General features: G+C 54.7%; 1 protein-coding gene across 7 annotated transcripts in view; it reads right to left on the reverse strand.

The window, feature by feature from the left end:
• Nucleotides 1–217: 217 nt before the first annotated feature.
• MYT1 (myelin transcription factor 1) overlaps nt 218–13,174 on the reverse strand; it is a 70,458-nt gene continuing 57,501 nt past the window's right edge. For all 7 annotated transcript variants that reach the window (XM_045443835.1, XM_045443840.1, XM_045443834.1 and 4 more), the window contains 7 exons: nt 11,207–11,269; nt 10,763–10,846; nt 6,616–6,837; nt 5,470–5,561; nt 4,731–4,834; nt 2,509–2,652; nt 218–2,150 (listed from right to left, as the gene is read on the reverse strand). In XM_045443835.1, coding sequence (XP_045299791.1) covers nt 2,010–2,150; nt 2,509–2,652; nt 4,731–4,834; nt 5,470–5,561; nt 6,616–6,837; nt 10,763–10,846; nt 11,207–11,269 — 850 coding nt within the window. In that variant the 3' untranslated portion in view covers nt 218–2,009. The remainder of the gene's footprint in view (nt 2,151–2,508; nt 2,653–4,730; nt 4,835–5,469; nt 5,562–6,615; nt 6,838–10,762; nt 10,847–11,206; nt 11,270–13,174) is intronic.

Here is a 13,174-nt window from a genome sequence, read left to right on the forward strand (position 1 = left end):
GAAAGTTCTGCTCTGCACACACCCAGTCATGTGGGAAGAGGCAGAGCCCAGTGACTCAGACCTCCTAGAACCGCCCCTCAGGGGAAGGATGTTGGTTCCACATTAGGGTCCCAAGAAGAGACCACAGGTGGAAGAGGCCACCCAGCCGCTCCCCGGGAAGGCGACTCATTAGGGCTCTCAGGGACGCAGACCGCCGGCACAGTACAGACCGCTCCCACACAGTCAGAGTGGACTTTTATTAGGAAATCACCCTGCAAACACACCGAGAAGTGCTGTGCTGTGGGTTCCACGCATTTCCTGAGGAGGGGGTCACAGTTTCGGAGCTGTCGGAGGAGCAGGGAGCCTGTGGGCGGGGACCGCTCGGTGCTGCCTGTGGCCAGCACTCCTTCACAGCAGCACGACTCAGCCATCAAGAACCAGCACACAGACGCAACGCAAGAAACACGCCAGAGCGCACACATCTGCGCTACACTTAACTAAATAATGAGTACAGAATTCCACTTGCTGTTGTCCGTGCCTGAAACAAAAGGAACCGAAGGCATGAAGAAAACCAAAAAGCCTTTCTTTCCATTGGACCAGGGGGAAAACATCCCCAAATTATCAAAATTCCTCAGTTACAAAATACTCTTTAAAAAATTCCATTATTAAAAGAATAAATAACAAAATATATAAAAAATAACTCGGTTGCATCAAAATTATAAGAAGACTTCCATATATAGAAGTTACAGCAAGATTTTTTTGTGGCCTATCTCTTGTCAAATAGTCAATTTTGCTTTGATTTCATCTGTTTCCCTCTCATGGTGTCCTGGTGTGGGGTCTAGTTGAAACAGTACAAAATTAATAAATAAAAATGTTAAATAAATAGCAAATGTTAACACAAGAGGTTGTGAATATAAATACTTACATCTTGACAAAATTAAATAATGTACAGAATAATTAAACTAACTACTTTTTTTTTCTTCCAGGAAGTGCAATTTCTCTACTTTTAAATACTAACTTGGAATTGCAGTCACAACCGATTTGGACTCTATTTACACGTTAGGAACATTGTGTTTAACACATTATATTAAAATTCTTTTTCGCGTCTTGAATGGATCTAAAAAGAAGTGAAACCTTGGTGGTCTCCTAATTAGGGATTTATCCCCTGACCTTGCTGATGCCACCTCCACCAGTGGGCCAGTCAAGCTCGGCCACGACCCAGGTAAAGCGGCAGTGACGGGTCACAGGCATGAGTGGACGCACAGACAGCCGGAGACCCTGGCCCTGACCCGGACCTGGGTCTGAAGGCGGCAGCCCCGAGGGGGAGCGTGACCCGAAGCCTGCACGTGTCTGTGCGGGCTTGGGGTGCCAGCTGCCCCTGGAAGTGAGGTGCTTTAATGTGGAACTTCCAGGGGTGCCCCGGTTAGAGTCCTCAAGTTGGCCGTGGGCTGCAGGTCCGTTTCTCACCCTCCGGAACAGTGCTTTAGTCCATCCTTAAGACAAAACTGAGTTAAATGAAAACAGAAAACACACTTGCCACATTGACCTCGCTGAGCAGACGTGTGCCCAGGGGCACATGCTCCAGGCTGACACTGTCACACGCACCACCCGCCCCGTGCCCACGGCTACCCTCCCGGCCTCGACAGACAAAGGAATACTGTGGTTGCAAACTCCAAAACTTCCCTGAGAACCTTGTCCATGAGCTTTCACTGGAGACTTTGAGCTGCTCTTCAGATTTCTTTCAAAAAACAAAAATAAATCACTTTGTAATACTTCATGCCCTGCCCTGCATTCGTGTGGGGAGGTCAAGGCCTCCAGCCTGGCAAGTGCAACGAGAAAGACACTGATTTCCAGGCACCCCTGGGATCCCTGTGGATGAGCCCAACTGAGGCCTCCCTGGGCTGCCAACTGGAAGCCACTGTGAGTTGGGACTCCCCACTGCGGGGGCAGGGCAAGGGAGGTAAGCGCGGGAGCCAAGTTGGGCTGCCCCGGATGTCCCGATTGGCGGGGTGGCTCTGGAGTGATGGGGTCTAGACCTGGATGCCCCTCACAGCCCGTTTGATGCTCTCCAGGAGGTCCTTGTTCTCGGGGTTCTGGTAGCACTCCTGGTTGGAGTACATGTCAGTGAGGGTGCTCACGTAGGCATCGAAATTCTGCTCACATATTGGCTCCTGGAGAACAGAACCAGGTTAGCAAGCTCCACCCACACGGTGTGTCCCGTGATTTTCAGAAGCCACAGGAGTCTGTGGCAGGACATCAAACCCATCTCCTCACACCTACTAGGGCCACCACTGGCACCCTTGGGCTGAAACAACCATGAGCATCCTGCTGTGGGTTCATAAGCTCTTCAGGACAGCTGGAACCACCGTGGCCAGGAGCCTGTCGGGCAGAGCACCTGCCCTTCTGGCAGGACCCCAGAGGTAGAGGTGTGCCCCGCCCTCCTTGCCCTCCCCAGTAGTCCTGGCGGGGGGCGGGGGGACAGTCAGCCACAAGCTCACTGGTGTGCCTGCAGGGCCACATACTGCTTACCATGTGCGGAAGGCGGATGTTGGCGAGACTTTGGATGAGGGCCTGGCTCAGGCCCGACAGCTCCAGAAACAGGGCTTCATTCTGCTCCTCAATGAGCTTGTTCTCCTCTTCGATATTCTTCAGGCTCTTCTCCATGGAGGAGATCTGCACCAGACCAAGGTGGGAAATGCCTCCTGTCATGGGGGCCCCATGGACCGTATCATGTCCTCCTGGGACACACCCAGCATGCTAACTGTGCCACATCTGCTATCTTTCTGGGAGAAGGCAAAGACGTAGGGACTCTGGTCCCTGGATGGAGGAGGGGACACAGTGACTCAGCCAGGAGTGGTGTGGGACCGTGGGTTTCTATGCCACATCTGTCCTACGGGGGCAGAGAGGAACGCGGACTCTGAGCACCCTGGGCTCAAATCCCAGCCCACCACGAGCCGTGCAGTTGACTTCACCGTGTTTCTTCCTCCTTGTCTGGAACGGGAATACTGCATGCACTCTGTGGGGTGTCTGGCTGCCTTTGGGTTTTCTCCCCACCAGAAAGGCCAACAAAGTGCCTTAATAAAGCTGTGGAAGACAGCCACTCCTAGCTGAGCGGAGCCAGTCAATGACTCCTCCAGCACACCCTGAGAGTGACAGTGACAGCAGGGCTACGGGTCATGGGCAGTCCGGCCTACCCCGAGCAGCTCAAGCGATCAGGTGAGTCTCAGGGTCCGCATAACCCTATGCAGACATTCACAGCCAGCATGGGGAAGGTGGGAAACCTTCCCTGGGGCCTGATCTGGAGAAGACTTGCTTGGGAGGGCAGCCCCCAACCTGACCTCGTCTTAAGGAGGCCTCAGGGCAGAGGCAAGTTCACATGACATGTGTGACACATGAAGCTGTCCCCAGATAGAGACAGGGAAGCTGCTTTTTAGAAAGCTATGGATCAGGTAGAGTGCTTTCCTCCAACCACGTGGCTGGGAAACACCATGCTTCGTCACCTGGTGACAAATCTTTGGCTTAAAACACTTGGGAGTAGGAGTTAGGGGCCTGCCTTCTCTCTGCCTGAGCCTTCGGCAGAGCACATGACTCAAAACTCCCTCTAGAGGAAAGGGGGCTCTCGGTCCTTCCAAACGGATGCGGATAAATAAAAAGGTGGAAATCAGCAAAAAGGGAGAAATCAGAGGTGCCGCCCCAAGGGTACACTCTGAGAAGGGAGGGAGCAGTGAGGGACAGAGGGTGGCAGTCACACAGTGATATGTCTCGGCACCCAGAGACGCCCCACACTCCTCTGCTTCTACTGCCCGGGAACCTGGGGAAAGCGCTGCAGAATGAAAATCCTTCCTCATCTCCATGGGCTGATGCTCTGTTTACACAGGAGGTCAGCGTGAAAGCCTGTTTTCCAGTGGAGGAAGGAACAGAGGAACGAGACGTGTAGAGCTCCAATGTGTCACACTGCAGCCTCTGGGAAGGAGCCTCACCACCTTCCCATCTGCCCTTCCTGCCCTCAGATCCTGCAGGGCCCAGGACCTCCTGGTCCCTCTGCGCCTCAAGCCATAGGGGACACAGCTATGTGTGGCCACTCCTTCTGTGCTCCAGGTCCTGCTCCAGCCCCCTACTCAACAGCTAAGGACAGGGCACTGTCTTCTTTTCGGAATAAGGCTTTCGCTGCATTTTTTCCTGATGACAAATGTTCATTTTGGGGAAATCCGAGAGATGACAAATACCCTTAAAGAAATGTGTAACTCTATCACATGGCAACAGTGGCTCTTTCTGGGTCAGGCTCCTCCTCATACAAATGTCTTTACCTCACGACAGCCTCACAGAGTTGACTCCTATTTTTCTCTTCACTCCACCAGCAGGGACGTCAAGATGCAGATTGTCAACAGGTTTTCCAGGTCACTCGGCTGGCGTATGGCAGGACTGTAGTAGAGGCAGGCTCCAGCCAGACCCCCAGAACCCACCTGGTGGTGCTACTCCTACAGGGCCAGCAGCCAACTCTGATGGCACCAGTAACCCTGATGGGACCCCCAGCAGGGCCACCTGAAGACCCCTTACCGCTGGAAGAACAGCCAGTGCGGGCGGGTGTGGCATGTTCTGAGTCTCGCTGAGCGCTACGCCCATCAGCTCAGCTTGGCAGCAAGTTTGATAAGGGGCTCAGTTTTCCTGCCTCACTGAAGCGCAGGCTGAGGACCAGGACCTCTCCGGTGGGGAGGGAGAGGGCGTACGTGCAGGTGGGCAGCACCACCCACCTGGGACTGCAGCTGTACCATGGCAGCCTCCATCTCCGAGTTGGACTCGTTCAGGTCGCGAATCTCCTGGTTCAGCTGCTTGATCTCTTCATCGTTCTCCAGAACTGCCCCAGAGAGAAACCTTGGTTGTGGCCCTCAGCTTTGTGCCCAGGCCAGCAGGTGGGAGTGCAGTGGAGGCCTGTTTTCTAGGGGGGACTAGGGAGCCCGTCCAAGCAGAGGCAACCTGCCTGGCTCGGTGGGCAGCTCGTATCCCACTTTTGTGCTGGAAAAGTCGATCTTGGAGACTAGCAGCCGTGTGTCTACGTTTTTCCCCCTGACCCTGGGGCATGGATAGGAGAGTATAAATCTTTGGCCAGTGTTAATTGCCAAGATAAAGACGGAAGTTTTCCAGGTGGTGCTGAATTTCCTCAGCTTCCCTCTTCGTTGACACTAACTGAGTTCACGAATCCACAAACCCTGAGAGCGTGGCTTCTGATGCCGCCATCAGGGTTCTCTGATGCCACCACTTGTCAATACCCAGGTTAGAGCAAGCATGGCCACTTGAGGGCCAGGATCCCAGACTTGAGGCGACCAGGGGTCCAGAGCTAGGTTGGGAGGCCCATCAACTCAAGTAAGCGGTCTGTCTCCACCGTGACTCACTCTAGGAGGGGCCTTGTCTCCCTACCCCCTCCCGCCAGTACCTGCTCACTCACCCATGTCACAGACATCGCTCGGAGGAACTGCAGGAGGGACACCTTACCATCACTCGTCTTGAACTTCGTGCTGAGAACCTCATCCCCTGAGACTTTTCCCTTCTTTCCAGCAAAGGTTGCTCTGGGACAGCCAGATAAGCTGGAAGCAAAGGTCACACCAAAAACCAGTCCAAGGTCACATACCAAGGGCCAGTCTGTGACGACACATCACAATGAAAGCCAAGTCCTCATTGGCTGGCAGCCTGGTAGGACCCTGGTTGGAACTTTCTCATTCGTCTCCTCTTGCCACCTGCTCCCCGGCTCCAGCCGCCAAGCTTCCACACCCCTTAGTCAGTAGCCCAGGCCTTTCCCAGCTTAGGCCCTAAAGGCTCATCCCCAGATTGCCTGGGCCAAGCTCATCACCCCCTTCTCAGAGAGGCCTCCCTCCCTCCTCCCTGCCACTATCCTCCCCCACAGCATCTATCCTCTTGGCCACACTGCAATATCTTACTCATTTGTTTGGTTATAGTCTGTCCCTCACTTGGCCCAAATCAACTCCTGTTCTCTGCTCTCCTGAGCCTGGTATTTGGTGGACTCTAAGTCAAAGCTTGTGGAACGAATGAGTTCATTAATCTTTAGGTGGAGAGACAGGGACGGAACAAAAGAAAGAGAAGGTTTCTGATGAACAGTGTAGTGACCCCTGCACCTTGGCCAATACCTCAGCTGCCTGGCACACAGAGGAATAGAATGGGGGAGGCAAGCCGTCCCCAGGCCTGGGACAGGTGTTGGGGGCAAATGAGAGCCCAGGCAAGGAGGGGTCTTGTCGCCATGTCCCTTCCACAGCAGGCAGACGTGGGCCCAAAGTTCAAAGAAGAGACCCCAGCAGGAGGGGCCAGCATTTCATGAGAAGCCGGCAGCCTGTGTCGAGAATGCACACACGAGACTCAGGGCTCCACTCACTCTTGCTGGAGGGACTCCACGCGCTCCACGTGGAGCAGCCACATGGAGTGCCACATGTCACAAACACCATGATCTGATACTAACAGATTTTCTACGGCTTCCTCCAGTCGGCTACCAATCCGGGCCTTGCTTTTTCCCTGGAGAAACTAGAGGCCACCACTGAGCCCTTCCTGAGTCTGGTCCTTCCTGAAGAACCTTGCCCACATGCCCAAGGCCAGGATCCCTATGAAATGCGAGCCGTGCAGGGCAGTTACCTCCGGTGGGTGAGGAAGCTACCGTTGGCATGACCGGAGCCATCACAGCCTGGAGTGGGGCAGGTGGGCCCTTCGTTCTTCAGTGACTTCCAGGAGAACGGTGAGCCATTAAGAGAACCCTCTTTCTGCCTCCGAGCGGCCAGCGGGCAGCCAGATGCACTTCTGTGTGAAGCATATTTGCCGCTGATGTGACCGAGCCCCACACAGCCTGGCACAGGGCACCTGGCACAAAGAGGTCAGAGGTGAGCACTGAGCACTAGATGGGGGAGGTGAAGCCCAGAGACTCTCCCATGCCAGACACTGAGACTGCTGGGGGCTCCTGGATGAACTACCACGTTTGGAGTGATTCCTGAAGCCACAAGTCAGAACCTGGGCCTTCCCAACCAGATGTGAAGGCAACGGGGATCACGTTCCCTCTCCAGCCTCACCCTCACGCCTCCTGCATAGTTGGAAGGTCAGCAGCTCCCTTCTCTGGAAGGAGAAGCTCCCTTCTCTGGAAGCAGCTACCTTCTCTGGAAGGAGCCATGATGCCCCTGTGCCCTGGGATGTCTCTCAGGGGCCTCTGGGTCCACACCTAGACCTCTTGCTGCCACATCACTTCTATATCACCCCAGCCATGTGTAGTGAAGTGAAGGTGTCAGATGAAACCATCCAGAGGCCACTCCCTGGGAGATTGCACCAAGCACAGAGCCTGGGGGCCTGGGCGGTCACAGAAGTCCCAAGAGTGCCCTGAACCAGGCAGCGCGGGGACAGCAGGGGCTCCATCACCCCACAGCATCCCACAATGAGACTGTCATGCCATGATGTCCATGGATGTCCCCACATCCGAAATGTGTGTTCTGGAAGGAAGAACACAGGCCACAGTGCTCATTCAAGAAAGACTCAGTTCAGACATTCCATAATGACTCCTGCCAAGCTGTTGCAGAACAGGGAGAGAATCCTCTTGGGAAATAGCAAATGCCCCAGGAATGGTTGAAGTAACTTGAGAAAAGGTTCAGAGCAAATCCCCCTCATGCTGCCATTGGAATGAGTGCACCACAGAACACTGGCTGGAGCAGGGGGCTCTGGGCATCCACTCTCATGGGATCCAGGCGGGACCTGGGCCAGGAGCTCCCTGCGATGCCTTCTGAGCACCGACATTTCAGAATCATGGTATCTGAGCTCAGGACCACCTAGGAACCAACAACTGACTGGGGACAACATCCTCCGCCTATAAGTTCTGTTTTCTCCCCTGCGACAAGTGAGACTCCTGTAATTTCCCATTTGTTACCCACTTTTTATAAGCCACAGACCTGGCAAACACACAGGGCCCGGAAAGGGGACACGTGGCCCCAGTTTACAGAGGTGGGGTTCCTTGGGGCGGGGAAGTCAGAGGCACAAAGCCTTCAGGAGGGCAAGGGTCGTTCCGGGGCTCCTGCTCCAGCAGGTGAGGGGACGGGGCCTCGTTGCCCAGAAGTTGTCCCCATACTCGGGCGTCACTTCCGAGGTGGCCACTGCAGACATTTTCCCAGCCTCCTTTGCCTGGATCCAGCCCCACTTGTCTCCTCTCCTGGTGCCCATCCCTCTCTTCCTCATCCCAGCCACGTGGGCCTCAGACATGTGGAATGGCCACTGATCCGGTCCAAGGTCATCTCAGCCATCAGTCCAGAGTGGAGACACTGCCAAGGGCCTTGGAAGGACCCCGGGGACGTTCCATTCTTCTATGTCTGCCCCTCGCACCTGGACACCTCTCTGCTGCGGGGTCCCAGGGACACCGGGGCCAGGTGCTCTGAAAGTGCCTGTGAGCACCTGCCATCACAAGAGCAAAGGCCAAATGAGAGGCAGCCCTTCACAGTTACAACACACAGTTGAATCTAAATTCCTTTTTCCAACTTTGTTTGCAAGACTCTAACCCTCCTCGTCACAAATGACCCCCTGGAATTTATTCGTAGTGAGTATTTCGGACACGCGGGTGGTAACACCACTTCTCTGTCCCTCCACAACCAGTGTCCAAATCTTCGGAGCTGTCGGGTGACCTCACATTAAGGTGTGTGTGGAGTGCCAAGTCAGGCAGCTTCTGTACTTGCCAGGTAGGCCGGTGGTAGGGCACAGGAGCTCTGTGCCACCAGGGTCCCAGGGTCAGAGGCACATCTCTTTTGTCAGATGTCAGTGTGGCTGGGGATAGCGCAGGGGTGGGGTGGGGGAGGGGGCACGGCAGGGGCGGGGAGGGCTCTCCACAGGCCATAGGCGTTGAGCTCCTAACCCTACACTGGAACACCCACAGACTTTTACGGCCAGTTATTTCGTTTTGGCAAAGGGATTTAGCAGAATGTGCTGACATGACTTAATCTCAAACGGTGCAGACACAAGATGTCATAAAGGGAACTCTTCCTCCAGCAGCCTCCATAATCCCATCTAGCACGCGCTCACGAAATCCCGTCACGCAGCGGGACCTGATGCCCCGGTTAAAGTTTCTGCTGCAGTCTGCATTTGTTTAAAGATGATAGCCAATTATAAATACAGTTAAAGTTTATGGCTGGGGAGGAGGCCCTATAAAACGGAGGTGCTGAATAGGCGCCCCTCCCCCCCACCGCCTTGCCATGAAGCCATTAGGAACTTCAGCCACCCTGGAAATGCTGACCTGCTTCTAAGTCATATTCTCCACTTGGCTGAAAAAATCTTGTTTTTTAAAAAGCAAAGTTGACAGCACATTAGGAGGAGGAAAACCATTTTTCCCAGTTAATTTGAAAAATGCTGAGCTTGATTTTAATCATTTGCAAATGCAGCACAATTCACTTATCATATCCTTACAGCAGGATCCTTGCTAAATCCATGGCAGCTTGCATTTATATGATCGCAGGCAAATTCCTGGCTTCTCAGAAAGATAAATACTCTCTATCCCGCCTGGCATTTAGTAGGCTGCATTCAGGACACCAATATCCACAAATGTTGTGTTTTTGATTTAGCATTCATTATAGTTTCATTGTAAAAACTAAATTAAATAAACCAGCCACAGCCTTTTACCACCGAACAGCTGGTGGAGCCAGCCCCTTTGAAGGATGTGACGCTGGTCAGTCAGACTTCTCCTCCTGTGGCCAAGCAGATGTTTGGGCGCAGCTGGGGTGAGCTACGAGCTGAAGCTCCAAGGAGGAGCAACCTGTCCAGGTTGCTTCCCTCTGTAGGGGCGAGCATCCAGCTGCTCTTGGCCCAAAGGTAACACGCAATCAGGACAGACCCGCTTTCTGTGGACCTGCCTGGCTACGCCCTGACCAAGCCAGCTCCAAGGCCCTGTGCCACAACACAGCCAGAACCATTCCCTTCTACTCCTCAACTGGCAAGGGGACCCACTGCCTGCTTCGTCCAGTTTTGGCTCTGAAAGTCCTGGGCAAATCGAATGGTGGGTCAGTCTGTTAGCCATACCTGCAAGTGGGGGGCTTGGGGGCAAGTTTCTTTCTGGAAAGATAAGCTTGCAACGATACAGGCCCCTACCAAGTGGGGCACTCACAGGTTCAGAGTTCACACACAATCCCCCTGATGACACGTTAGGTACCCCCAGTGGGACAGTCTGGAGAGGGCTTCAGGGACTTCAGTCACGTAAGGCCCGGGATGTCCCCTTTCCTCCCCCACAGCAGTGTCGAGGTTCCAGTTCGGGGCAACCCTCCTGGGCTCCCTCTTTCCACACCAGCTCCCTGCAAAGGCACGTGAGTGTGCAGACACACACGATTTGAAGACTGGTCATCTTCCTCACCCTCCTCTCCTCCTCCTGCACCTGACCTTTCCCATCGGACCACATTTGTGCAGGTTGCAATACCCACACGCGCCCTGTGGGGCTGCCCCGTGCCCTGAGCCTACACCCGGGTGCCCCCCCCCCCCCACCACGGTGCATGGGCAGCAGGGCCCTCTGCCTCTCCTGGCCCCATCAAACACCCCCAGAACTGAGAAGCCCACACAGGAGGCCACTGTGTGTGCCCTCAATACAACACACGTGGCTCACAGCCTCGTAGGTGTCCACACGCACAGTAGGAGGACTTCTGTAAAAATGGGCATTGTCATTGACCAGCTGTATTAATTGAAAAAGGAGTCTAGAAGCAGGTTTTCAGGATCATAACACACAGGAAAATCCCAATTCTGCAAAGCAACCAAGGGCGTCAGCAAGATCCCAACTTACTTCATCAGCTCAGGATCTTCCTTGTCATCCTTTGTGGGCGTCACCCTGGCTCCACTTTTCTTGGCACGAGGGCAGCCTGACAAGCTAGTTGTGAAAGAGGAACATAAGCCGTGGTCATTCCAGAACAGCAGCTTCTCACACCCATCTGCCCCTCCCCACCCCTCCAGCTCTGTGATCAGCAGCCCCAGAGGATCCCAAGGAAACTTCTGTCATCGAGCACTCTACTGGACAGTAGGGCTACGTCAGGAAGTGGCACCATGAGCCCTCTCGTTCTGGCTGCTAATAGCAACACGATCAGGCCGTGGGCACGGCAATTCAGATTACGGCGAGGAAACAGGCTGTGGTTGCCGCAACATTAATGTCTTATCGGCACTGCAACTGCGTCTGAGGAGGAGACCCACCCCACCCCATCCAGCCCGGCACCCCAGGCCGCGGCAGCCTCACCTCCGGTGTGATGCGTAGTTCCCCGTTATGTGGCCAGAGCCGTCACAGCCGGGTGTGGGGCACCTGTGGAGGACAGCGGAGCTGGAACCAGAGCCAGTGAAGACACTTGGCCACAAAAGGACCCCCTCCGTGCTCAGCCCCGATGCAGGCCCACCCGCCTCCCTGGCACTGGTCTCACAAACAGTGTGTGCGTCCTGGCTAGCCTGCTGCCGAGACGTCCGGCCTTCAGAACTTTGCCACCCCATTTCCCCAAGGGTTCCAGGAAGGCCAAGATGAGAGCACATCTCCACTGCAGGAATGATAGGCTCCCATTTCGGCTTTCTGCAGGGTTCTAGGCTGGGCTAAAAGGTTCCAGGACACACATGGGCCTTTGAACAGTGTTCAGGAAGGCAAACCTAACACTTAAGACGGGTTCATCTTCCTTGACGTGGTTAGGAGGAAGAAGGGTTGTTTTCGGGGAGGATTACCACCATCTGAGCAAAGGAATAGATATTTACTGAGCACCCATGACCCACCATCCACAGCACTGGTCACCTAGAGGTGTGATTCTCAGTGAGTGCAGAATTTGCACAACCAGAGGCTTTTCAGGGGTGGCAGGCACTGGCCAAGGGTAAGGAGGTGGGGGGGGGGGGGCGGCACAAGACACAAAAGCCCAACTGTATGCATCCAAAATGTTTGACAAACATACCACATAGAAAGTAAAAATTCCACTTTAATGTACAAGTATGGGTTTTCTCAAATTGTTTTTCCCTGCATGTCCGTGGAGGCAGAATGTCAGAGTGGGGAGGCATGCCTGACTCTGCAGGGGAGTCCACCAGAACCTTCTGGAGCAGGAGCAGGTCTTCCGCTCTGCACCTGGGTCCGTGTGAGGGTGCAGCTCTGACCCCGTGGGACTTGGAAGGATCTGGGGGCTTGCATCTGGAAAGCCTGTTATTCACAGAATACTCATCTACCGTTTCTGGTTTCAGCCTCGCACACAGAAAAAACCATGGGTGCCGAGGCTCTTTCTCAATACACAAGTGGCCCCAAAAGGGTTCTGGAGACTTGCATCGGCTGGAACAGGACATAGGTCTCTGCCTCTCAATCAGCAGAGTTCTCTGAGGCACTCAGGCCCCTGTGCTGCGCCCAAGGCTTTGTCGGCACCCTCTTCCACTGGCAAATGCAGCATCTGACATTTGGAGTGAGACAGAGGAAGCCAGCACAGCCAAAGGACTCCCCCACAGCTTTGGGCTGCCTCCCAGACCTCAGCAGGCCAACACCGCCTGTTCCGCATCAGAGGACGCTCAAAGCTGGCATGGCAACACGGAGGAGTTCAATGCCCATCTGACCCGCTCCTTCTCCAGTCCCTTGGACTTTCTCGAGGCACTCTCCTCGTCCCTGCCCTATGAGCCACACATGAGATGCCTCCCTGGCCTGCTGGCAGGCCAACCGGTCAGATCACCATTTTGTCGGATTTAGGGGTAACTCAAACCCCTTGAGGTTATGATGGCTCCTGCTCCGGGCACGTGTGGTCACATACCAACACACACACATCTAGGGCCAGGAGGTTTTTGCATTTTTATAGAAATCACACACCACCTCCATCTAGGTGGGCTTCACCCTCTCAAACAAATCCCGAGCGGGTGCACCACTCCTGCTGGGATGCTCTGTGTCTCTGCATCATCCGAGGTCCCAGGGTGCAAGCTGCCGGGGTCGGCCCCCGGCTGTGGGCACCAAGTCCTTCAGGCATGTCAGGGTATGCCTCACATGACTCTCTGCTGAGGCCGAGGCCCCGTTGATGCCCTGCTGCCCCCTTCTCAGCTCAGAGTGCCCTGCTGAGCGCTCTCCTGGCCTGCCGAAGCTAGAGCCCTTCTCCTGCTCTCTGGAAGGCCAAGTGCAGAGATTGAGGGCGGTGCTTCTCCTGAGTCTGTAGCAGCTCAGGTGGCTGCCTGGGCTCTGCTTCCTCTCGGCTTCAGGGAAACGTGGCAG

This window comes from Leopardus geoffroyi, chromosome A3 (assembly GCF_018350155.1).
Source record: "Leopardus geoffroyi isolate Oge1 chromosome A3, O.geoffroyi_Oge1_pat1.0, whole genome shotgun sequence".
Lineage (NCBI taxonomy): Eukaryota > Metazoa > Chordata > Mammalia > Carnivora > Felidae > Leopardus > Leopardus geoffroyi.